Genomic DNA, 27,173 nt, shown 5'->3' with positions numbered 1-27,173 from the left:
GGTCCATATCAATCATGGGTAGGAAGGTGAAGCAGCTTCGTCCTGGGAAGGGGCCATTACACACTTCTTGCATAGTTCCTGACCAGCCTGATCGCGGAGAGCGTAATGGCCATGAAATTTTCCACAAGAGGTCAATGAAATTTTTGACGGCAGTATGACTGACATCAAGAAGACCATATTCTAACTTCAGCTCAGAGTTGGAACAGTGAAATATTTTTACTGGGATTTTCCAAGTGCTTTTCACTTTCTCAACTGAGGCAGTTTGGTCCTTTTTGATGGCTCTGTTACAGCTGTTGGCAGGAGTGTCAGCAGCTATCATTCCCATGCCATGGAAGGTGCCAGTCCCATCAATTGTTTGGATGTTGTGGTCCACAGTGCCACAAACTGCGCATAACTGGTTGGAGTCAAACCTTCAATGCCAACGCCCCGGGTCAGTGCTGCAGACTGCTCAAATCTCTTAACTTCAGCATATGAAGAAGAGAACCCTAGTTTTCTCGAATGAGCAGCTAAATATTTCGAACCGATCAGATGATGAACTTCAACTCCAAGACCTAATGTAATGGTGATATTACGACCTTTGGTCTTGCTACTTGGATGTCTGACCAAGAGAAGCTATCTTCAGTTGACAATCTTTTGTTGTTGTTGTGAAGCAGATAATCAAGAAGGAGTTTGACTGATGGTTGAAGGTATTCTAAGTTTTTATCCAAGCTAGCAATGTCAGAACTCAGTGGGTAGTGCTCTTTCGATGTGACCATGGCCTTGGTGTCTGAGAAGAGAAGTGAAGCAGCTGTTTGAATGATACGAAGTTTCTTTTTCTGTTTCGTCATCAGTCTTTGTTTCTTTGGAAAAGTCTTTGATAATCATTTCAACAATTGTTTTGAAAGTAACAACATTTGCTTTTCCTCTAATTGATGTGATAATGATGGTTTCCCAAAAAACGATCCTGTAACTTTTGTTGTAGGTTTCTTTTAGTGCAGGGTTCTTTTTTCTGTCCAGGATTCTTAAGAAACTGTCGCATTTTCTCTTGGAGACCTGTCAGTGTGGTTTGTTCATCATCATTTCCCACCAGAAACTGTACCACTCTAAGAAATGCAGCTTTTCACTCTTCATCAGCTGGTCTACCCTTTCGTGTCGGATGGTTTAAATTCCCGTTGTTGATGGTTCAAGACAAGAGCTTTGTGGCGTGTTTTTGTTTGTTCTGAAATTAACACTATATTGTTGCTGCATGCAGATCGTTAACAGACTTAATACAGTTTCTTACGGTCTGTGCCCACTGGTCGCCCCTCTCAAAACATTTCTCCAGGAGACTTTTTCACATTCATAAGACAGAACGGCGAACACTGTGTCTGTGTCCTTACTCTATCATATGTTTCCGACTGCCCAGAGTAAGAATTTTGTTCGAAGTTAAATGGTTTGCCAACCTTTCTTCGGAGTTTAACAGGCGAGTGTTCTTCAGTTTTTTCTTCTTATGTTTCGCTCAAAGTCACTAGTTACTGAATTGGTGTTTGTATAATCGTGTTGGCATTTTTGTGAAGTCTCTGTCCAAGATGAAATGTGTAATTGTCCCCTCTCTCGGCATGATGCTTTCTGGAGTCCTTTCACAGCTTCTTCTGACTGAATAGTCTACACTGTGTTGTCGCCATCATGTTACAGTTTTACACATAAGATACAGCAATGTCCCACAAGTAAGAAAAGAAGGAAGTGGGGAAAATCAACACTTTTTTTTTTCTTTCTATCAGTCATCTCACTTAGTGTACGCTTACCATATACGAACTTTTTCAACACAAACTGCTATTTTCGCTCTTTTCGCGTGTTTTTTTTTTTAACTGATAGAATAATGTATTACTTTTTACGTACTTACCTACAATCATCTTGTGATAACCTCAGACACATTTCCAGTGTTTCACTGAGTAAGAAATACACACACACACACTCTTTCTCTCTCTCTCTCTCTCTCTCTCTCTCTCTCTCTCTCTCTCTCTCTTTCTCTCTCTCTCTGCATATATATATATACAGAGAGAGAGAGGGAGAGAGAGAGCAATATCACTTTTTGGCGGAAAAACCGTTCCATACAAAAAAAAACAAAAAACAAAAAAAATGCACACTGCCAGCGCTTTGCTAGCCAGCTTTAATCTATGCTGTTGTTTTTTAGAATTATATTTTCCAGTCACACATGACATGTATCAAAGATAAGTTCATTAAAACACTTGTGTTGCTGTATTTGCACACTAGATGATAAAAAATTACCATTTTATTCACCAGAATAATCTGCAGCAGACGACTCAGCGTCCGCCATCACTTGTTCATCATTTCCTGTGAGCGGCGTGGCATTCTTGCTCTGACCTCGGGGTCAGCGCGCTGCCTTGTGTATGCCGAAGTATGGCTCTCCTTGCGGACTAAAAAGCTTATCTTGGTGAAATGAATTATCTTTTATTTAATTTTAATCCACTTTCCCGTATTTCCCTTTTTCTCCATTTTGGATATGTTGTCGCTGCTGATTTTTAGAGTGGACTGAAGCAAAAAAAACTGACTGTTGCAATTTTTTCATTGGAAAATTATTCCAAAACCGGACTATTTAGTTGATAACAAGTCTGGTGGGAGTTTGGCGCTGTTTATAAGTCGTTATGTAAACGGATCCGCTTGCCTGAGGAGATCACGGGGCGCAAAACACGCCAATCACTGCCGGGACACATGTAAACAGCCTCCAGCAGTTGCTACTCAACCATCACGGCTGTGCACAAGTTGAATAACAGAGCTCGTCATTTCAGTCGGCTAACCGTGACTGTGCTTGGTCCATTTAAACAAGGTGAGTTGCCATACTTTCTTGACTTACTCGAAAAAGTGCAAGCCAGAAAAAAAAACCCAAAAAACAACAAACAACAACAACAACAACAAAACAACAACAAAAAACGCTGCCAGCTTGGCTGATGGTTTCTGCAGAGGAATTTGCTAGTGTCAAACATATTCTGATTTCGTTTTGTTGTCCAATTCATTGGGCATTTTATGTTGCTGAATACAATTCATTTTTACCTGTAACTGTTCTTTATTACTCTTCCTCCATACCCACAAAGGGATCCCGGAAAGGAATAAAACATTATTGCACTGTGTGTGTGTGTGTGTGTGTGTGTGTGTGTGTGTGTGTGTGTGTGTGTGTGTTGTTGTTGTTGTTGTTGTTGCTGTTGTTGTTGTTGTGTATTTGGAATGTTTGTTCTGGGCATGAAAAGATTAGTTTGCAGTACTCCTCCATACTCCAATAGGAGTGAAAGGATAATTAAAACTTGAAACTTGTGTGTGTGTGTGTGAGAGAGAGAGAGAGAGAGAGAGAGAGAGAGAGTGTGTGTGTGTGTGTGTGTCAGTGTGTGTGTGTGTGTGTGTGTGTGTGTGTGTGTGTGTGTGTGTGTGTGTGTGTGTGTGTGTGTGTGTGGAGTTAAAAGACATTTGTGTTTTCTCAACTTTCATGTGACATTGTTGTGTATTTGGAAATGTTTGTTCTGGGAAGAAAAGATTATTTTGCAGTAATCCTCCATACTCCAATAGGAGTGAAAGGATAATTAAAACTTGAAACTTGTGTGTGTGTGTGTGTGTGTGTGCGCGCGCGCGCGCGCGCGCGTGTGTGTGTGCGTGTGTGTGCGTGCATGCGTGCGTGCGTGAGTGTTTGTGTGTGTGTGAATATTTGTGGGCATGTACGTACTGTCTTGGAAGGCAAAAAATAGATAATAGAAATGATAATGATAATTAAAAAACAAAACAAAAAAAACAACAACAAAAAAACAGAAGAGACTCGAGTCAGTCGTTGTCGGTTATTTTTCATTCGTCCCCGAACCTGTTTCCTGTGGTGTACCCCAGGGCTCGGTTTTTGGATCCTGTTTCACTTATCATGTATACTAAACCCCTTCATTTAAACATTGACAGTTACTCCATTTCTAACTAGCCATATGCTCATTTTGCGCGCGCGCGCGCGCGCGCGTGTGTGTGTGTGTTGTTATGTACATGCTGGCTCACTTGGAAGGCTTGGTGAAACAAGGACGTTGTAATGATAGCTCTGCACGCAAGACTGCTCAACGAGCTGATATATGATAACCGTCATTCAGCGCGGATTTGTGTCAGTGTGTGTGTGTGTGTGTGTGTGTGTGTGTGTGTGTGTGTGTGTGTTTGACAGCTCGGTGCTCATTTGTTCGATTCGTGCAGTCAGGTTGTCGCAGGGGCCTACCCATGTTGTATTATGTCGAACTGTGTTGCTTTCTTGTTACAGCGAATTTCCCTGTGTGAAATTCGGGTCGCTCTTCCCATGGAGACCACATCGCCAAATTGCCGGTAACCTTTCTCTATGTTCTTCATAATTTCCTAACTGGGTTGCTCTCCAGAAATGGGGGAGTGTGTGTGTGTGTGTGTGTGTGTGTGTGTGTGTGTGTGTGTGTCTGTGTCTGGGGGGATGGGGGGGGGGGGGGGTTGGCGGTATGATCAAAGTATCCCATTCTTTCTAACGGCCGAAACATTTATGCCACATTTGCGGATAAATTGGAAACGTGTGAGGTTTAAGATTCTTGGTATTTGGTTTACAAATGACTTAAAATGTGTAGATTTCAATCTGCAAGAGAATTTTTTTTATGAAATTAAAACATTATATAAGATAAGGCTAACGAGACAGATAACTCCTTTACGGGAAGAGAAGAAGTCTTAAAATCATTAATCCTATCACTTGAAAACTCACACACCTTTAGATTTTGTTAGCTAACCCACCTGACAAAATGATAGAAAGAAAGAGAGATGGAATGAATAGAAAAACAGCAGTTAGAGACATTGATTTGGGAGGGCTTGGAACCCCTAAGGTCAAGACAATAACCGCATTAAAACTCAGTTGGTTACGGAAACTGAACGCTGCTAACCACAAATGGAAAAAAAAAAAATTTCGGCCGAGCTTCCTGAGGTTACACATTTACACTTATTAGGACCTAGTTAAATACAAAAAAAAAAAAAAAAAATTTAAACCCCACAAACTTAACCATTTTTGGCATAATGTTTTAGATGCAAAAAGAGAGATGGGGGGAAAGTATGCTCTCAGTCGACTAAAGAATTAATAACTGAACCTATTTTTTGTAATGAAAGCATAAAGATAGGACATCGGACTATCAACTATAAACATTGGGCTCATAGAAATACATACTTTATTAAAGATTTGATAAATCAAGATGGCACATTTATATCACGTGAACAATTCAAACTCTCCTACCTTATAAGTACTGATTTCGTAACATACACTGTATGTATAAGAGGAATACATTTATATGGTAATAAAATAGGTTTGCATTTTGAAGGTACCAAAACTGTTTCACATAATACAATTGTTTTCGAAAAGTGCAAAACCATATTATAACTTACTTCCTGATGAGCCTGACTCAAAATGTTGTAGCAAATGGAATACAAAACTTAACATGGAGCTTGAATGGAATAAGATATTTAACTAGATTAAGAAAATTCAGGAAACAAAATTAAAATGGTTTCAAATCAGACTAGTACATAGAATCTTAGCTACAAATTTTATGCTTTTAAAACATGGGTGTGACAAATGACTCCATGTGCACTTTCTGCAAAGAAACACAGGATAGCATACAGCTAATGTTCTGGGATTGCATCCATGCAAAACGCTTTTGGGAAAACATTCAAACAACTTTAAATGATTGTTTTGGCGGTAAACGGGTAGATCGGACTTGTTATTCAACATATGTTTCATTTTATTTGTTTACGACAAGCATGTTAAATTCAGTAGTCTTTGACTATATTTTACTCCTTTCAAATTTGTTTCTGTTCAAGTGTAAGTTAAACCCAAGTGCTCACTGATGGGTACAGTTCTATAAATTATCTTAAGTCTAAGTATGATACAGAAAAATATATTGCTATAAAGAATATGAAATATGACAGGTTTCTGGCTGACTGGTTCCATTATATCAATATTTATCATATTATCACCAGTATCATTAGTAGTAGTAACATTTTATTAGTTTTTGCTGGTCTCCTTCTAATTAGACAGAGGTACTAAATTTTGCTTGTTATTTCAGTATCCCTTGTTTGACAGGTTTCACAATTTCATATAAACTGAAATGGACTCGAAACATTCTTTTTTTTCCCCCAATACACATGAAGATGTTATTTCCTTTTTGTTAATTTGACTTCTTCTTTTTTAAAGTGTATTTCAGTGTAATGAAACTTGTGAAATGTGTTGTGTGGTTGTTATGTTATTGTGGGTTTTTTGGTTTTTGTTTCTTTTTTTTTTCTTTTTTTAAATACCTTGTAATGCATATTGTCTATGTGGAGAAATATAAACTTCTGTGCAAGGGGAGAAAAGTAAAAGAAAGAAAGTAGAAACAAAAATACGAGGTCTGTGATTTAAAATGATGTATTTGTGATTGGGTTTCTTATTCAGGAATCCTTTTTTTTTTCTTTTTTTTTAAAGATACTAGACCAGCGTTTTTATTAAACAAACAATCTATAATGATTTTAAAGAAGCATTTCTTATTCATTTTTTTTTTCTTTTCTTGCTTTCTTCTTCTTCTTCTTTTTTCATGTTATTTTTAGCAAAATGTGTGTGTGTGTGTGTGTGTGTGTGTGTGTGTGTGTGTGTGTGTGTGTGTGTGTGTGTGTGTGTGTGTGTTCAAATAAATCTGGCCTTGTAGCATATCTTTTCACATGTTTTTATTGTCTGTTGCGAGTCATAGTTGATGTTTATGCATGTTTGTTCAGTACCATATCTTATCTATCATGTGTGCAATACATTATGTTTATGAGCTATAATGCTTAATTCAGGGCAGGGTTTCTTATTCAGGAATCTTTATCTCAATGCACCAGTTACTTTAGAACCTATTTCTTTTACCGTATGTTGCATTTATTTAAATACTGAACCTGCCATATAATAGTTCATAATGATTTTATAGAAGCATTTCTTGTTCTGATATTGTATTTCTTAATATTCATGCTATTTTACAAAGTGTGTGTGAGTGCGCGCGCGCGAGCGCGCGTGTGTGTGTATGTGTTTGGAGGGTAAGGGGACTTGGGTGTGTGTGTAGGAAATGTGCCCGCTGTGTTGTGTTCCTTGCTTATGTGTTTTTGGCTTTGTGCATTGCTGTTTCATCTTTTGTCAGACATTTGTCGTGTTGCGAGTGTGTTGGACTTGGCTGCTGGCTGGGATATTGTGAGTGGCGGGTGACGGGCCTGTGGATGCACGATTTAATTTCCAAAGGGACGAATAAAGTTGTATAGACCTTGTTTGTTAGAAAATCGGAAGTCAGTGAAAAGTTTCCACTGCTGATGCAGAAGTAGAAGTGATGTCTTCTTGGACTTGCACATCTGACAGCTGTGACAAAAAAAGAAAAGAATATATAATTATAGCTTGAATGATATGACATTAGTTTTAGTTACACATTTTCAGTCAAACTCCATACAACTCCCAAAATGTGTCAGATCTATTCACTGCATTATTCATGTGCAGAATCTGAAGCCAGTGAGTTGTTTAAATTTGCAACAATAACAATGCTCTCTCTCTCTCTCTCTCTCTCTCTCTCTCTCTCTCTGTGTGTGTGTGTGTGTGTGTGTGTGTGTGTGTGTGTGTGTGTGTGTGTGTGTGTGTGTGTGTGTGTGTGTGTTGTTGTTGTTGTTGTTGTTGTTGTTGTTCTGTATTTGGAAATGTTTGTTCTGTGCATGAAAAGATTATTTTGCAATACTCCTCTATACTCCAATAGGAGTGAAAGGATAATTAAAACTTGAAACGTGTGTGTGTGTGTGTGTGTGTGTGTGTGTGTGTGTGTGTGTGTGTGTGTGTGAATGCTTGTGGGTATGTACGTACTGTCTTGGAAGGCAAAAAATAAAAAATAGAAAAAAAAGAAGAAAATTAATAAAAACAGACTGTGAGTTTGTTATGTGAGCAATGTGTGTGTGTGTGTGTGTGTGTGTGTGTGTGTGTGTGTGTGTGTGTGTGTGTGTGTGTGTGTGTGTGTGTGTGTGTGTGTGTGTGTGTGTGTGTGTGTGTTCAAATAAATGTGGCCTTGTAGCATATCTTTTCACATGTTTTTATTGTCTGTTGCGAGTCATGAGTTGATGTTTATGCATGTTTGTTCAGTACCATATCTTATCTATCATGTGTGCAATACAATATGTTTATGAGCTATAATGCTTAATTCATGGCAGGGTTTTAATATTCAGGAATCTTTATCTTAATGCACCAGTTACTTTAGAACCTATTTCTTTTACCGTATGTTGCATTTATTTAAATACTGAAACTGCCATATAATAGTTCATAATGATTTTATAGAAGCATTTCTTGTTCTGATATTGTATTTCTTAATATTCATGCTATTTTACAAAGTGTGTGTGTGTGTGCGCGCGCGAGCGCGTGTGTGTGTGTATGTGTTTGGAGGGTAAGGGGACTTGGGTGTGTGTGTAGGAAATGTGCCCGCTGTGTTGTGTTCCTTGCTTATGTGTTTTTGGCTTTGTGCATTGCTGTTTCATCTTTTGTCAGACATTTGTCGTGTTGCGAGTGTGTTGGACTTGGCTGCTGGCTGGGATATTGTGAGTGGCGGGTGACGGGCCTGTGGATGCACGATTTAATTTCCAAAGGGACGAATAAATTTGTATAGACCTTGTTTGTTAGAAAATCGGAAGTCAGTGAAAAGTTTCCACTGCTGATCCAGAAGTAGAAGTGATGTCTTCTTGGACTTGCACATCTGACAGCTGTGACAAAAAAAGAAAAGAATACATAATTATAGCTTGAATGATATGTTTACCCAAAATTGTAATCCCTACCCGTAAGAAAGACTGTGTAGCAACGTTCAATGCTGGTGAGTGAGTTCGTCGCCATCTTAACCACGGCGGCCATTGAACTTTTTGATCGACGCAACAACTGTGCCAGGTCTTTTTGGACTTTTAGACCTTTGACTATTGTTGAAATACGAGCTTGTACTGACATCACAAGGCAGGTACGTAAAATTATATTATTCTTTATGCCCCACGGCAACAAAATCGCCAACATGAACAACCAGTGCAGAAGAGGCAGGAGCTAAGGCCAGAGAGGGAGCTATTTTTAGTTTTGCGATCGTCATACTTCACAGCTTCTTACCAGTCTACACACAGTGCTAAAGTATTAAACACAGAGAATTCAAAAAGTTTACATCGCCCCAGTCATGCCTGATACCCTTGACAATGTATTGTAGCCCCACAAAACCAATACCATGTTGTATCGAGTCCGTGCTTACAGTTTCATTTATGTGCTGGTATGGAAGTTTGGGAGTGAGGAGTAAGCGTGTTTTGAACGATGTCATGAGTGTATGCAGTAAAATTGTGGGAGTGAAACAAGCTAGTATGCAAGAGCTGTATGAAAGTCGAGTGGTTAAAAAAAGCAGGCAGATAGCAACAGACGACACCCATATTTTAGCAAAGTATTATGAGCTGTTGCCATCAGGACGACGCTACAGAACTTTTAAGTTGAAATCCAGAGCTGTGAAGACTTTTATTCCACGTTCAATCCACCTTTTAAATTCTTGAGAACTCTGTGTGTGTGTGTGTGTGTGTGGGCGCGCGCGCACTCTCATGTGAGACGTGTGAAAGTCCGTGCATGATAGGCTGTACCTTGTTCTAGTTGTGGTGTGTGTGTGTGTGTGTGTGTGTGTGAGTTTACTGAGCTTAAAACGTGACAATTGGTTATAATGAATGTGCAATATGTAGGAAGAATAATGTGCAATATGCAGGATGAATGTACAATGAATATGTCTAATGCTAACGTCCATATTCTAAATATATTTCTGTTTAATAATTAGGATGTAATAATTAATTGCAATGTTTTTAAAAGCGAATATGTGAAATGCTTTTATTTCAGAACATATGTTTATTACTCTTGTTTAATCAAGTTGTCCGCGTGTGTGGGTGGGTGGGTGGGGGTGGGGGGTGGGGGGGTGCGGTGCGGGTGTGTGCTGATTATCTGGTTGTGGTTTTCCGCAATTCATCTTTATTCTTATCTTATCTGTCTATTATAATCAATGTGCAGTATAGTAGGCTATGTTTATAATTATATTCAAATAATGTTTCTTAATTCTTTCTGTTTTTACATTAAGAATACTAGTTATTACCTGCAGTGTGTGGATGTATGTATGTGATATGTTTTACATTTGTATCTTCGTAATATTTGTAGGGGCTGTTGTTGGCTTTTACAGTTGTGGTCCCCATGTTGTTTACTTGTCTATGTTGTGATAATGCACCTGACCAAATTTCTCCAGTTGGAGATAATAAAGTTATTCTTATCTTATCTTATCTTATCTTACCAGTGCTCCTAGCTCTAATAGGGCTTGTACACTGTACACTGCCACACCAACCAGCATTCAGGGAAGGCATCACCATGAGTGCCACTTCATCTCAAACTTCACAGAACACTGAGAATAGTCCCGAGATCAGTGAGCAAACCAATGAATCTTCACATTATCCATGTGGAACTTGTGACTTGGAGGTTAGATGGGACCAAAGAGGAGTTGCATGTGAGTCGTGCGGACACTGGTTTCATGCATCATGTGAGAATATTGGCACTAAATCGTACAGCCGTCTGAACTCGAGTGAGGTATCTTGGCACTGCTTCCTCTGCGGGAAACCAAATTACAGCACCACTGCTTATGACCTGTATGGTGTTGAACACTCAGAATGGAATTCACTGTCAGATACCACGCTGTCTGTCCCACATGCGAGTTCTGAGTTCAAACCGATGCATGCTTCCACACCCACACGGGCAAATAGGCAAGATAAGCAAAAACACAGACCCCTTAGGGTGTTAAATATTAACTTTCACTCCGCAGTTGGCAAACGAGCTGAGATCCTCAATCTCATCGAAAGTATTAAACCCGACATCGTAATTGGAACAGAAACCTGGTTGGACGGTGATGTAAAGGACAGTGAGGTTTTTCCTGACCAGTACAGACTTTACAGAAAAGACAGAAACAGAGAGGGTGGAGGTGTGTTGGTAGCAGTCAGGGAATCGCTGAAGAGTGCCCGAGCACCGGAAATGGAAACAGAGTGTGAGATAGCTTGGATTAAGATCCACACAAACGAGAGAAAGACCCTATATGTGGGTGCATACTACCGACCAGATAAAGGGGATGCAGAGAGTCTTCAGCACTTCGAAGTATCACTGAGGCGCGCCAGACACTCTAAGGTAAACATTCTCATTGCAGGGGATTTCAACTTCCCAGGCTGGGAGTGGAGTAGTATGACACTGAAAAAAGGCACCAAGTATGTTGAGCTCCACACGCACTTTGTAGATCTGAATGATGTGGGCATGGAGCAAGTTGTTCAAGAGCCAACACGCCTGGAGAACACCCTTGACCTGGTACTGACAAACTCCCCCCACTTGATCCCAAGAGTAAATGTGATACCCGGCCTGTCAGATCACGACATTGTATTTTGTGAGTTCCAGACAAAGGTGACGCTGGGACGTCAACCCCAGAGGCAAATCCCTCTATACCAGAAAGCTAATTGGGACGGCATGAGGAGTGACATGAGTGACCTTTACACAAAGCTGCTGGAGGCAGACACAGACACCCCGGTAGAGGAACTTTGGACCATTTTCAAGGACAGTTTACATTCCAGTATCAAGACCAATGTACCTCATAAACTGTCGAAACCAAAACTGAAGCTCCCATGGTTAAATACTGACCTGAGACGTCTCATACGGAAAAGAGACACGGTGTACAAGAAGATGAAGAAGAACGGTTCTGAAGACCTAAGAACACAGATGCAAGCCCTTAGAAGAGAGGTGCAGAGAAAGCTCAGAAGAGCACACTGGAACTATGTCAATCAACTCTTTGAACAGCGAGAAGAGGAGAGCACAAAAACTGAGTTATCCAAGCGTTTTTGGACATATGTCAAGCACCAGAGGTCGTCACGGACTGGAATCCCCCCACTCAAGGCCAAAGGACGCCTAATAACCGACTCCAAGGAGAAAGCACAAGCATTGAATGCCCAGTTTAATCAGGCCTTCAGTGAGGGCAAGATCTACACAGAGGAGGAGTTCTACAAGAAGTGTTCCATGACACGTGAAGCCTCCTACTACCCGACCATTAGTGACATCACTATTTCAGAACAAGGAGTAAAAACCTTACTTGCAAACCTAAACCAAGGCAAAGCATCAGGGCCCGACAACATCCCACCACGTGTGCTGAAGGAACTGGCAGGAGAGTTAGCCCCAGTCCTCACTATCATCTACGCAACCTCACTATGTCAGAGTACAGTGCCGAGGGACTGGAGAGAAGCCATAGTGACACCTGTCTTCAAGAAAGGGGAACACTACGAGCCCAGCAACTACAGGCCTGTTTCACTGACCAGTGTTCCGTGCAAAGTGATGGAGCACATTGTGGTGAGCCACCTGATGAAGCACCTTGAGACAAACCAGATCCTGAGCCCTCGCCAACACGGATTCCGCAAGCATCGCTCCTACGAAACACAGCTCCTAGAGTTCAGTGAGCAGATGACGGAGACCATGGAAAGAGACCTTCAAAGTGACGTGGTCGTAATGGACTTTGAGAAGGCATTCGATAAAGTGAATCACAGCCTCCTCTGTCATAAACTGAAGCACTACGGTGTCAGGGGCCAGCTGAATACATGGCTTAGAAGTTTACTTCAAGATCGTCGACAGGGTGTGGTGGTGGACGGTGCATCGTCGGACTACATCCCGGTGAAGTCCGGAGTACCGCAGGGCTCAGTCGTCGGGCCATCCCTGTTCCTCACGTACATAAACGACCTTCCTGAAAAGGTGGAATCGGACAGTCGCCTTTTTGCAGATGACACTCTTCACAGAAACATCGCATCAACCGAGGATCAGGGCATCCTACAGGCGGACTTGCACCGACTGGAAGACTGGGAGAGCCAGTGGGACATGTCGTTCCACCCGAAGAAGTGCAACGTCCTCAACATGACGCGATGTAGAACAGTAAGGGAGAGCTCCTACACCCTGCACGGCCACACACTGGAAACAGTCAGCTCCACGAAGTACCTCGGCGTGACAGTACAGAGCAACAGCAGCTGGAATGCACACATCGATGCCGTAGCTGCAAAGGCCAACCGCACACTGGGTTTCCTTCGTAGGAACCTGAAGATTGGCTCAACCACCATCAAAGAAAGAGCCTACAAGTCCCTCGTCAGGCCCATCCTCGAGTACGCCTCTACCATCATAAAGACGACATCAACAAGCTCGAGGCAGTACAACACAGAGCGGCGAGATTCGTCCTAAACCGACACAGAAACACCTCAAGTGTCGGAAATATGCTGGAACAACTAAAGTGGCCCAAACTACAACAGCAAAGGAAATCAGCTAGACTCGCCATGCTCTACAAAATCGGTCACAACCTGGCCAAAGTCGAAACAAACAACCTCATACCAAAGAACAGAAGAGGGAGAGGCCACAACCAAACGTACAGAACACCATCATGCCGCACTGACTACCGGAAATTTTCATTCCTGCCACGTACCATCAGAGAGTGGAACTCACTACCAGAAGCTACTGTCACCGCCCCTTCCCTTGAGGCTTTTGCCTCAAGGATTTCCCGAATGTCTTAATAAAAGCCCTGCCCCGCCATCATCCAAAGTAAGTCAAGTGAAGGACTAGGGCTCTGCCGGTCGGGGCTTGATCCCGGGGGCCGCTTCGGTAGCCGGAAAGGCCTGGTCCTGATGACTGAAACAGTTGATGGCTTCCCCCCCCCAGCCCCCCCGCCAACCCACCCACCCACCCACCACTGGGCCCACCATTCTACCCCCTCCATTCCATCACCTAGGAAGGTGGGTCATGCTGCTGCGCTCCTCCCCATTATGGTGTCAGAATGGTCAACGTGATGACCGTGGACTCCTAACAGGAAGAAGAAGAACATCTAGACTTGTCGTTTCTCTCATTCTCTCTCGCCTTGACTACTGTAACTCTCTATTGTCTGGTTTGCCTGCTTCATCCATTCAGTCCCTTCAGCGCATACAAAACTCTGCTGCCCGACTCGTCCTCAGAAAGAAAAGATCTGAGCACATCACTCCTCTTTTGCAACATCTCCACTGGCTCCCTGTCTCACACCGAAAAAAGTACAAGATCAGCACTCTATGTTATAGATGTATTCATAAAACTGCCCCTTCCTATCTCTGTGGCTGCCTTCAGCTCTACACTCCATCTCGCTCACTACGATCGGCTTCGGATCCACTCTGTTTACGCATACCCAGATTCAAACACTCGACTGTTGGCCGCCGTTCTTTCTCTGTCTCTGGACCTTGCGATTGGAATGAACTTCCTCTTTCGCTTCGTCAAGTCTCCACACTCAGCTCTTTCAAGTCTGGCCTTAAAACACACCTCTTAACAAAATAGCCTCCCTTGCCTGCCCTTCCTTGTCTTTAGTTTCTACAGTTTTAGAGTTATGCATGCGCGTGAATGACTGGTACGAAAGCGCCTTGATTTGTCTCTGCACAAGATTCAGCGCTATATAAATACCATTATTATTATTATTATTATTTAATTTTCCAAAGGGACGAATAAAGTTGTATTGTTTTGTAAAAACGGAAGGGCGCTAACTTTTCACTGACTTCCGGTTTCCTAATTAACACGGTGTGTGTGTGCCTGTGTTACATGATGTATTGATTGCACATTGTGAAGGTATTCGCCAATAGCTTTTTCCCGAAAGCAGTCAATGCCCTGTCTCTCGAACAAATCTAGTATGATAACTAGAAAAGACATAGAAAAGTTTATACATGCTTAAGATAACATGGACAAGGAAATTATACACCGGAACACCAAAGTGGAAGAGAATCTTACTTACAAAATGCCAGGAAATTAACTCACTACATCTGTATGGTTCAAGAAAGTTTCTAAATATCAAATGTAACCAGTTTTGGAAAGATGTTTTTCAGGCATTTTTTAGTGTATATGGGATACATTCGATAAAAAGTTATTTAATTACACATAATATTTGTCTAAGTGATAAAACCTGTAATGAACAATCGAAAGCACTACACTTAATATCCTCTACTATGAAAGGCTCGCAAATATATTATGATATACTTCTTGAACCACTCTTTATTTACAATATAAATTCTTTTGGAGCAAAAATTAGATATCATCGTTAACTGGGTAACCACCATGAAGCAAATAAAAAAAGTAAAAGAGATAAAATTGAAGTGGTTTCAAATTAGAATTTGTCACAACATTTTAGTTACAAACAAAATTCTGAAGAAAATGGGTATTACAAACAGTGACAAGTGCAATTTCGGTAAAAATGAAATAGATTCAGTACAACATTATATATGGTTTTGCAAGTTCTCTCAATTGTTTTGGAAGGAATTAGAGAACGTTTTAAAAGAAAGATGTGATACTTGCTCAAGCGTTAAGTTAAACATAGAATTAGTTCTATTTGGAAATGATGAAATTACAAAAAATAGATGAAACTTTCAACTATATCATTCTTTTTGCAAAATATTTTGTTTATAAATGCAGAATAAATAAGATTAAATCATGTATAGAGCACTTTCTGGATGATTTAAGAAATAGTTATAAAGTAGAAAGATATATGCATTCAACGGAAATGTTAAGCGTTGTATTTACGAGAAAATGGTGTCCATATATAAAACTTCTTGAAAACAATAACCCATAGCAAAATATTATGAAAGATCAAAATGTGCAACAATAATGAAGGCTCAATGATATATTTTTATACTTGAAGAACAGATGTACGTAAATGTGTAAGTATGCGAGTAAGTAAATAATATATGCATGTGTGTATTCATGTGCGCTTATGTGTCTGCAGTAATAATGTTTAACATGACTGTGTAATGGGTGTTTTATATAGTCACATATAGAAAACTAGAGGAAATGTGTTCATACATAAGATACTCCATATGTTGGGTTTTTTTGTTTGTTTGTTTGTTGTTGTTGTTGTTGTTGTTGTTGTTTTTTTGGGGGGGGTTCTTCAGAAAACAATGTGTGGGTCGTGTTCCTTTCACATTACGTCAGCTAAGCAAAGTGTCCATAACTCTATGCCTATGCTAGGTATAATGTCTATTATATGTTATAAAACTGCACTGTTACATATGATGAAAATGTGTCCACCTTGACCAAATTATTTTTTTAATGAAGAAAAAAAGAGAAAAAGAACAATATATTATAAGTATAATGACTTATGATGACGATGTTATTGTTAATGTTCACTGTATTCAATTTTTTTTTCTTTCTTTGTTTTTTTCCCTTTCTTTTCCATCTACTCTGAATTGTCATAATGAATTCATATGCAAAATAAAACGGTGGTCGACCCAAGAAAGTCCGGGAAAGGAAGGAGAAAGAAAAGGGGGAAAAAAAGGGAAAAAAAAGAGAAAAAAAAAGGGGCAATCAACAACCATCTACCTGAAGATCTAGACATAGTCACCCCCATCCACATGTAATATGCGGCTTCTGTTCAAACGTGTGTTTGTGTGTGTGTGTGTGTGTGCGCGCGCGCGCAGTGCGTGCATGTGTGAGTATGCAAAAGCTTTTTTTTTACATTGATATGCACTTGTATGTATCCTAATTTCTACTGCATCTGTGTTTGTGTATGATTTTTTTTTATGTTCGTACCTTGTTATATACTATCCCCCCCCCCTTCCCCCATTCCCCTTAGTTACATGTGATATTTGTCCACGTTTCAAGTGACAAATATTATATAAAAAAAGCTGACTACTTTAAAGTGTTATCAAATAAAGAAGAGTGTGTTTTGTTGCAAATAAATGTTTGTTTGTCATGGTTACAGACTGCTCCCTGCGCAAAAGCAAAGTTTGTGTGATGTGACAGAAAACTATGCAAATATTTTTAATCCCTTCTTTGAATCTATCAATCACAAATTTTTAGCTTTTCTATGGTATGTATGTTTTTAGCATACTTATTTAGCACCATCACAGGCATTGTGAAAACCTCTTACTGTTTTGGTGTCCTTGTCAGTCAGGACATTTACAGATACACACGCCTTTGACACCTGGTCCTACACATTGCAACTCACATTTATGAATATTCATGCACAGAATAAAGTGCAACAACTGACTACCTTTCAGAAAACATCCAGAAAATTGAGTTTATTTTGAGTTTACTTTTTATCACCATGCCACATAATGGCTTCCACCTTTGCAAATTAAACCATCTATATGCGCATTTGGATTTGCTGTCAAACTGGATTTTACACAGACCTTTGCCAGGGACAACTCTAAGTTATTACCACGAATCATCTTAGTTTGCTACCTGCACGCTGCACACCAGACTTTTGTGTATTGTGTCTAAGTTATCAGTGTAATACTAGCACCCAGACCTGACCACTCAATGTTTAGTGGAGGGGTGGCTAATAATCCGTGAGTAAATCGAATCCGTGTGTGTGTGTGTGTGTGTGTGTGTGTGTGTGTGTGTGTGTGTGTGTGTGTAACTGAAGACTTAAAGACCCGAAGACTCAATTCATTTTTCGTAAAACCCATCAAAGAAATTATGGAAACTTAAATTAAACATATTGTAGAAATGTATTTTTTTTCTACAAAATTAGTTGAAATAACCCTGTTGAACTTCGGTGTGCGCTGTGTTGCACATTTTTTGTTCGAATGTTTGCATTATATTTTCTATGCAGAATTCAAACGAAAGCACATTGTCAGCATCAGTTCTCTTTGCTTTTGCTGGTTACAAATCACCACTAAAAGAGCACATTCGAAAGACAAATATAACTGTAGATAATGATCAGTGTTTGGATACGTCTATACTGTTCAAGAAATTGATGTCTATATCTAAAGGTTCAAAACTCTATTATGACAAAGACAACAGTGTCAGTTCAAAATGGGAGGAAAAACTTAAATAGTAAATGAATGGGAATTTTTTTTATTTCATTTCATTTCTTTTTCTTCTTCTTCTTTTTTTTTTTTTTTTTTTAGTAAGATTCCTGATGTTAAACTGAAATGGTTTCAGATAAGAACTGTACACAGATGCCTTGGTACAAGTGTTATGATTAAAGAGATGGATGTACATAACAATGATCTATGTAGTTTTTGTAACATAACGAAAGATAGCATCAGACACATGTTTGGCAATGTACAATAATCCAACGTTTTGGTAAGGATCAATGGATTTAATTAACGAAAGATGTCCAAATGCTCGATATTTGCAAATAACTGAATTATTGTATCATTTTATTATTGGCTAAACAATACTTGTACCAATTCAAGATGAACAACACTGTACATGTTCCGCAAGATTTAATGAATAAACTGAAAAACAAATAAACAAAAGAAGAGTATATAGCCAGGAGAAACTTTCTTTATAATGACCTATTAGCAAATAGTCTCCATATAAATCCCTGTTTTTGAATACAAATAATTTCAGTAGGGAATGTATATTACGTCTATGCAAATATAACACTGGTATCGCTGTATTTTGTATCTTGCATTTAAGAGCATGGTTAATAGTGTGCTAATAGTGTGAGGCTGACTACCCTCCATCTATCAGGTTTCCTGGACCCTATCCATCTTCTTCTTCTTCTTCATCGTCTTCTTCTACTTTCTGTTATTCATTTAGCTTACTATAGTTACCAATGTATGCATCTATGTGTTTCATAATGATAAAATTTATTTAAAATGTTTGAATACAGAAAGGAAAAATCAAATACAATGAAAACAGATAAACATACAACGAACAAATAACTGCAATAAAATGTGAGAACAAGCACGTTTGCTCAGGATTTTGCATAAGAAATGTTTATCACTAGCGATTGTTAAAACATTCAAATACATATCTTGCCTGTTTGTGCTGAAAATAGCTGAATGGCAACAGGGAACGTGGAGTTTGGGTTTTTGTCAATGTCATATGATGATTGTTTTGAAAATCGGGAATTAACAGTCACAGAACACCTAACCTCCAGCCTGGTACACATATTACTACATTTAGCAAGAAAATATAGTCCATCCTCTGGAACTCTACATGACTTATATTGCCGGTCTTTCCTAATTTCGTACTGTAGATGCCGTGAGTGCTTAACAGTGTGTGTGTGTGTGTGTGTGTGTGTGTGTGTGTGTGTGTGTGTGTGTGTGTGTGTGTGTGGCTGGCTGGCTGGCTGGCTGGCTGGCTGGCTAGCTGTTTGTCTGTCAGTGGCTGTCTGTATATGTGTGCTTTATGTTCTGTTTGGTATAGTTTGGACCTTGTGAAATAAAATATTTTGCTGCATTGCATTATTTGATGATCTATTTTTTCAGATGGACGAGGTCAATACAGGTTTCCAGCTGACCCCCAGGATGGAGGCCGTCATGAAAGTATATGGCTTCTCAGCACTTCTGGTGGTGACAGCCGCCAACTTGCTGGCCTGGAACAAAGGCTTACCTGTGGATGACATCGGCGTGGAGGAGCTGGTGAACGACTGCCAGAACTGGCTGAGAAACCGCCGGGACCAACGCCAGCAAAGTCAACTGGCAGCTTCACGGCACCCCAATGCCACTGCCGCCAATATTTCAACCTCGCCTGCTTCACAGGTTAGCGGTGCTTCTGCTTTGACTCCTTGAGATCCTGATATGGTATTGGAAAAGGAGGTCCGCAAGGGTGTTGTGGGGGTGGTGGGGAGTCAGAGAGAGAGAGAGAGAACAAAATGAAGAGCATTGCCCGCACGTGCAGTTTGTTTTCTAAACTGAGTCAGCCCCTGTACAGTGCCCGTGAAATGGTTCATTTTATGTATAGATGAATATGACTAGGGGTGGCAGGGACCGCGAACATGGCTGGTAATAAACCCACCGTTCGTAGGCTGGACCATTTTCATCCACATCATTAAGCTAGGAGTGTGGGGTTTGCTATTGTGACGAGTCTGTTTACTCCTGCATTCAGTGAGTTCGAGTGTCGAGAGGCATGCAATATTTCTGTGCTGTTCTGATCTAATTCTGTCATTAAAACACTTGAATTTAGGCAGATCAAATACACCACATTACAGTAATTTATTCATTCATTAAGATGTCTTGCTACAGCACATATTCTTGAATATAATGATAATGGAGGAAAGAAGCCTAGTCGATATGTAATAGCAAGAAAGGGGAAGGGGAGAAAAATTGGGGGTGGTGGGGGGGAGGTATGGTGAGGGAAGGAGATGTGGGGGGTATTTTGAACAAACCCTATGATAAAAGTTGGTCCGCAAGGCCGAATGGGTTACCATGCACCCCCACCCCCCAGCCCCCAGGAATGAAGTAGACTAGTCTTAAAATGTTCTTCGGTGTATGCTGAACTCATTTTAATATGTTCCCAAGAAAAAAACTGGGACGCACTCAAAGTTGCTGTCCTTGTCACAAGGGTACCCTCTCCCGCCCCGGTCAATGAAATTAAAGAAGCTCAACTTCCAACCCTCATAAATCATATTCTTATCAAGGAAACCACCACATATTGTATGTTTTCTTTTTCAATAAGGTCGTTTGTATTCGAATGAATATACAGAATTGAAATATCTTCATGCATTCCTTCACAATGAAGGCTTGTATTGGCCAACTATCAAATATTCGACGAATTAACGTAAAATTTTCCGGTCGTTTTATTTTATCATTTCAAGACTAGTATATTTCATTCCGGGTGCGGGGGATGTGGGAGAGGGAGGGGTGGGAGTAACTCCCTCAGCCTTGCGGACGAAGTGTTCTCGACAGAGCAAGTGAAGGGAGATAATCCTAAAAAAACAACCCAACCGTGGTTTAGACTGGAGACAGAAAGCTCTCTCTCTCTCTCTCTCTCTCTCTCTCTCTCTCTCTCTCTCTCTCTCTCTCTCTCTCAATGTAAAAAGAAGATCCAAATACCTATCGTGAGATTTCCCTTCAAATGTATGTAGTAAGCTGCACAGTTATATTCTTAACAAGCGTCTGGTCACATGGATTGAAGAAATGAAAGTAGGGGAGATGTACAAGTGGGTTTTAGGGAGGATCACGCCACAATAGACCACATCTTTACACTCTTTGCAGTCATTCAGAAAGACTTAGTACAAAACAAGAAACTTCATGTTGTGTTTATCGACATCAAAAACGCCTTTGACTTTGTATCACTCAGTAAACTTTGGCCAAAACTTTTGAAACATTAGTTAAGTGGGAGAATAGTCCATGCAATTCAAAGCATGTACATACAGTAAAATTTCGAGTCAAACAAGGAAGAATAACCTGCCCATTACTCTTTTCCCTGTTTATCAACGAGCTAGCCACTGACGCACTAACATTGTGAGTAATGGATTGATTATATTACTATTTGCTGACCATGTAGCCTTGTTATCGCTCACCCCTATTGGGTCACAGCATCAACTGACTTTGCTAGCAGTCTCTTTTAATCTTATTGTTATAGTGTGTCAGGCGCCTATGGTGGAAGCATGGAATTTTTCTCAGGACACACTGCTTACTAATGGACCCTCCTTCCTAACTCCCTAATCTTCTGTCGCTCCCCCCCTTTCCATGGCATCTATCCCCACCAACACCCCTCCCCACCTCCCCATACCCTCTCTCCCTTCCCCCCTTCCTTTGGCCAAGTGCAGAGGGAGCAAGTTATCAAGAAATACTAATTAAAGATGGTATCTCCTCGAACCGTTCTCTTCCTATACACTCCCCTGCCCTTTTCCCTTCCACTTCCATCACCCCAACCCCGTTTCCTCCCCCACCCCCACACCCCCTTACCACCCATGTCGATCTCTGGCAGGATGGCATCTGCCTCAGTGGTGAGTGAGGAGCATGGTATAGAGTGTTTATCATGAGCTGTTTAGAACAGAATCAGGGCTGGGCGACCTTTCCTCCTTCCCTTTCTCTTTTCGTCACCCCTCCCCCCTCCCTTCCCCTTCTTCTTGGCAGTGCCAGGTTCTGTGAGAAAAGTGTTGGATGAGTAAGTCTAGCACTGTTGCTCCCAGATTGGTCTGTTAACTTCAGCCAATTGGGAAGGTTCTGGGTAACAACTTGGCGTCGCCGACAGGATCAGCAGGTGAGGTGTCACTTTTGCTTTAGCAGCACACAGCCCAACCCAGCCTGACAGAGCCCGAAGATGACAACCCCAGCTACCATGGCACAGAAGTTCCCCATGCATTGGTATGCGACACCCACACTGCCGGTATTTTCTGGTGAGACATCCGAAACGTCTGCTGAAGATTTCACCAAGGAGGTGAAACGGGTACTGTCAACATACCCCATGGGAGACAAGATGGCTGCCTGCTGCATATACAGCCATCTTCAGGGAACCGCACGCCGGGAAATCCAACTGCGGGACCTGGAGGAGACCAACATCCCAGAGAAAGTGACCAGCATTCTCCTGAGAGTGTTTGGTGATGGGCGGCGTGTCACCACACTGCTGTCCACATTCTTCAGTAGGGAGCAGCAACCAGAGGAGTCCATCCTTGACTATGCTCATGCTCTCTACAGCATAGAGAGAACCATCCATATAAAGAATGCAGGGGCCCTCATCTCTGATCTGCTGAGGGACCACTTTCATCGATGACTTCCTGAACCCCCTACTGAAGAAGGATCTGCGCCATGTAGTGAGGCAGGAACCACAGACCACCTTCATCCAGGCAAGAGATGAGGCCCTTAGGTTGTTTAGGGAGATGGAAGAAGACCAGCAACAGCAACAGTACAGAGGACAGATGACACAGCTGGGAAATGAACTGTTGTTATTGATGGAAAGTGTTAGGTCAATGCAGGGGGTTGTTCAAGATTTAGTCAGACAAAGAGATGGTGTTTTGGTGGAGAAAAGGTGTTTGGGCAGAAAACATAAGAGAAAGGTTAGGAAAGGGAAAGGTCAGTCAGCAGTGGGGAATGAGATTTCCCCAGGCCACAAAGTAAAGAGCAAGGTTTCTCACAATGAAATACACAGAGACTTCCACAATGGTCTCAAGGGGCGGGATCAAAAACTGGAAGAAAGGATTTCAGATAAACTGATGAAGAGCCATTCAGTAGGTGACTGCAATGGTGATGATCCATGCCGAGATGAATGGGTGCTGCTGCCCATCATGCCACCTGATCCAGGGATTCCCGGTCAATGTTGGAAGACATCATTGTTGTCTATTTTATTTTTTTTTTTTTGTACGCTTATAGTTGACTTCATCACGTTTTTGCGCCTTATAAATAATAGTAGTAGTAGTAGTTGTTGTTGTTGTTTTTAATGTATTTATCTATTATTTATTTATTTATTTACTGATTTTGTTTTTTATTTTTTCATTATTTTTTTTCATTTATTTTATTTATTTATTTATTTATTATTATCTTTAAAAAAAAAAATTCATTTATTTTATTTCATTTATCTATTTATTATCATTTAAAAAATTATTTTCATTAATTATATTATTTTATTTATTTATTTATTATTATGGGGTTTTTTTTCTCAAGGCCTGACTAAGCGCGTTGGGTTATGCTGCTGGTCAGGCATCTGCTTGGCAGATGTGGTGTAGCGTATGTGGATTTGTCCGAACGCAGTGACGCCTCCTTGAGCTACTGATACTGATCTTCTTCACCTTCTACACCTACCCACCACCACCCTTTCACGTTATCAATCTTAATCAAATTTATAGAAATCGAACATTGATTTTTGTTTTCTTAGGAAAAGCGGGTGCATGTTAATCAAGAAAGGTGGTTTTCCAAAGGAACAGGGATAAAAATCGTGAATGCTTACAATTACCTAGGAATTTGGCTCAGCGCTCAACTTTCATTTTCTTTGTCTCTGAGCAAACATACAACCAGGGCGTAACCTCGCCAAGAGTCCACATGGTTTTAGATATTACAAGAATTCCAGCTCTTGCCCTGGTTGTTTGTGAGGTTACGCCATCGCCATCTCTCTCTCTCTCTCTCTCTTTGTCTCAATTTCCTCCTATCCATCGTGTCAATCTGAGTTCTGGGTTTTCTCCCTTGTGTGTGTGTGTGTGTGTGTGTGTGTGTGTGTGTGTGTGTGTGTGTGTGTGTGTGTTTTCAATTTCATGATTTAATGTCTATCCACATTAAGTGATATTAGACGTGAAAAAATAAAATAAAATAATAATAATGATATAAGAAAACAAAAATGTGTGTGTGTGTGTGTGTGTGTGTGTGTGTGTGTGTGTGTGTGTGTGTGTGTGTGTGTGTGACTACGAAATCGGGACGGTGGCCACGACTTACATAAATACGATTTTCAACAGCAAAAACACACCGCTAGTTATCATTGTTTTGCAACGTTTGTTTGATAAAGTGCAAAGGAGTGTTGTACAAAGCGTGAATGTGTGGATGGGAGGGCTGAGGAAGGGACGAAGCGTATTTCAAGTTCCGCTTGGTGATATGAGCATGTTGCTTATATACGTCATTAAACAATTCAAGACTTCACTGAGTCTCTCTCTCTCTCTCTCTCTCTCTCTCTCTCTCTCTCTCTCTCTCTCCTTCTCACACACACACACACACACACACACACACACACACACACACACACACACACACACACACACACACAAGCAGTCAAAGAACAGAAACTAACCGTTCAACCTTTGCCCATTCTGTTTCAGACTGACCAGTCCGGCGCTGTCTACATGTTGTCCCCCAGGATGGAGGCCGTCATGAAAGTATATGGCTTCTCAGCACTTCTGGTGGTGACAGCCGCCAACTTGCTGGCCTGGAACAATGGCATACCTGTGGATGACATCGGCGTGGAGGAGTTGGTGAACTACTGCCAGCTGTTTGATTAAGATGGGCACCCGCGTTTGGTCGTCCACTCCAGACTACCTCAGTCCACCGTGGCCTGAATATATATATATATATATATATATATATATATATATATATATATATATATATATATATACTTTTTATCTGTTTATGCTTGTTTTGTCGCGCTTTAATGATTGGTGCTATGGGACCATCAATAATATTGCATGGTGTTACATTGATACTGCTTACCAGTAGAATAGAATCTCCATTAAAAGCTGTTTTGTCACGCCGGCTGCATTGTTCGATGCTATGAGACTGTCAGTAATGTTGCATAGTGCTGCATGGTTCACTGCTGAACTGTAAGATAGAATTCAACATGTCTTTTTTACCAAGTGAACCGGGGTCACAGGGAATATTAGGGGGTCAGTTGGGGGACGAGAGGGGGGTGGGGTGGGGGTTAAGTACATAAAAGGGTACAAACATAAATCGAAAACCGTATATACAGTTTTCAAGACCCTTCCCCCCCCCTCCCCCCAGTCGATGTGTTTATATTGCGACTTTTCTTCCAGCAATATCGATCTATGCAGTTTCATTCTGTTGATTTTTAAAAAGATTGTAAAAGGCTAGGGGAAGGGGACATTGTAGATTACCACGTGCTGAATGTATGCCTTTCATATAATCTAACGTTTGATCTTGCATTGCGATCAAAGTGTCCATCAAGGAATGAAATCAGAAGGTCAACAGAGCGATGAAAATGTCACAAAATCGAGTCTTGTCAACCCGTTCCACAATCACTCCGCTTTAACTCTCTCCATACGAACGGCGAAAGAGACGAAGTTAACAGCGTTTCATCCCAATTACCACCATCAAAATATTGCAAGCGGAAGGCTCTTGTACTGAAGAGGTGAATGTTGACAAAGAATACCACAATTCTGACGACGGAAGCTAAAGGTTGGGTCATTGAGACACCCACTGGACATCCGAGGGGTCCGTGTAGAGGAGAAGAGAGGACTGGCCGTACTGAGTGAGTTAATCACTATCTCGACAAGCGCACAAGAGCGACAAGCGTCATTCGTTGCATTCTATATTTGGAACGTCACGGCCCTTACGATACCGAAGAAGAAACTACAGTGAGTGCTGCTATGAAAATAAACCTCGTTTTCAGAGGAAGAAAACAGATATGAACCGCAATCCCCCCTTTCTGTCTTTAATCAAAAGGGTGCGATGGGGTGTAAGTGTGCCAGTCGACTGGAGAGCAACAAATAGTTCATACTATATTGACACCTTATCAGTCTAAATACATTTTGATATACAATGAAGATGGCATTGTGTTTTTACATTTTTATTATTGTTAATTGTTCTTTGACTTGCCAAATGTTTTCTGACATTTTGAAAATATATTCTAATAATGAAACATGTGCATTTCGCTTCGGTGTGCATTCTCTGTTTGTATTATGACCAGTTATGTCCACTACTCTTAATATATACATGTGTGTCTCTGTGTGCGCGTGTCTAAAGCATGACCTGATGACACAGGAAACAAATGATGAGCGCCTAAAAGACAGCTATAAGTCGGTTCTACCCTGTTGTGCAAATGACTCTGTGTTTGTAAAGCGCCTAGATCTTGGTCTCAAAAGTATCAATGATAATAAGGCCCAAATGACAACATTGGGGGTTTCTCTCAGCAGATTATAAAGTTGATTTCACTTGATGGTGATCAGAATGCTTACAGAGTCGCAAAAGAAACAACGTGAAAAGGGTTATATGTAAAAAGAAAAATGAAAAAGTACAAAAAAGCAACAACAAAAAAAAAAAAAAAAAAAAAAAAAAACGGCCCGAAAAACAGGAAAGTCGAAATCTGAATGACAGAAACAACGCTGGAAGAGTGAGCGACATCGTTGCGCACAGCATCTTTCACTGAATGACAATTCAATCAAATCCCAGTTTTGGAACATGTCTGCGATTCCTTTTTTTTTCCTTGCATAGAAGGTTATATTTTCTTTTCAACTTTGTCTCCATTACAATTTCACATGAAATTCCACACCAATAAAGCAGAATTGCAATTCACACCACCTTTAGCAATAGAGGTAGTACATATATACATATATATATATATATATATATATATATATATACACATACATACACATATACATATATATATATACATACGCATATATTATTATATATGTACACATACACATACAATATAAACACACATGTATAACATGGTGACCGTTTGCAAGGGTGTTTTTTAGTTAACAAATAGCTAACGAGCAAGCAAGAAAGAATGGATGAAGAATAGAGAAAACAAACAAAAAACAAACACACACACAACAACAACAACAGCAGCAACAAAAACAACAACAACAAAAAAGACATAGATCCCAGAACATGACATTTCCAATCTCAGCTCACAGCACACATTAACAGTCAAATCTCATGGATCACATACGAGTCACAATAAACCAGTCAATACAAGATTGGGCAATATAATATTTCCACTTCTGTGGAAATAACTCTGACTCTATATA

General features: G+C 40.5%; 1 protein-coding gene across 1 annotated transcript; it reads left to right on the top strand.

Moving 5' to 3' along the window:
* The first annotated feature begins 2,700 nt into the window (after nucleotides 1-2,700).
* LOC143292038 (uncharacterized) lies at nucleotides 2,701-26,059 on the top strand. Its single transcript, XM_076602208.1, has 4 exons — nucleotides 2,701-2,806; nucleotides 4,253-4,314; nucleotides 19,240-19,512; nucleotides 24,498-26,059. The coding sequence occupies exons 3-4, from the start codon at nucleotides 19,240-19,242 to the stop codon at nucleotides 24,675-24,677; spliced, it is 453 nt and encodes a 150-aa protein (XP_076458323.1). The 5' UTR covers nucleotides 2,701-2,806; nucleotides 4,253-4,314; the 3' UTR covers nucleotides 24,678-26,059.
* The last annotated feature ends 1,114 nt before the right edge of the window (nucleotides 26,060-27,173 follow it).

This window comes from Babylonia areolata, chromosome 18 (genome assembly GCF_041734735.1).
Source record: "Babylonia areolata isolate BAREFJ2019XMU chromosome 18, ASM4173473v1, whole genome shotgun sequence".
Classification (NCBI taxonomy): Eukaryota; Metazoa; Mollusca; class Gastropoda; order Neogastropoda; family Buccinidae; genus Babylonia; species Babylonia areolata.
This window is presented reverse-complemented; position numbering and strand designations above follow the sequence as displayed.

Coding starts and splice junctions, on each gene's coding strand:
- LOC143292038 (XM_076602208.1), top strand. CDS start 19,240: ATGGACGAGGTCAATACAGGTTTCCAGCTGACCCCCAGGATGGAGGCC. Junction 19,513..24,497: donor CAACCTCGCCTGCTTCACAG/GTTAGCGGTGCT, acceptor ATTCTGTTTCAG/ACTGACCAGTCCGGCGCTGT.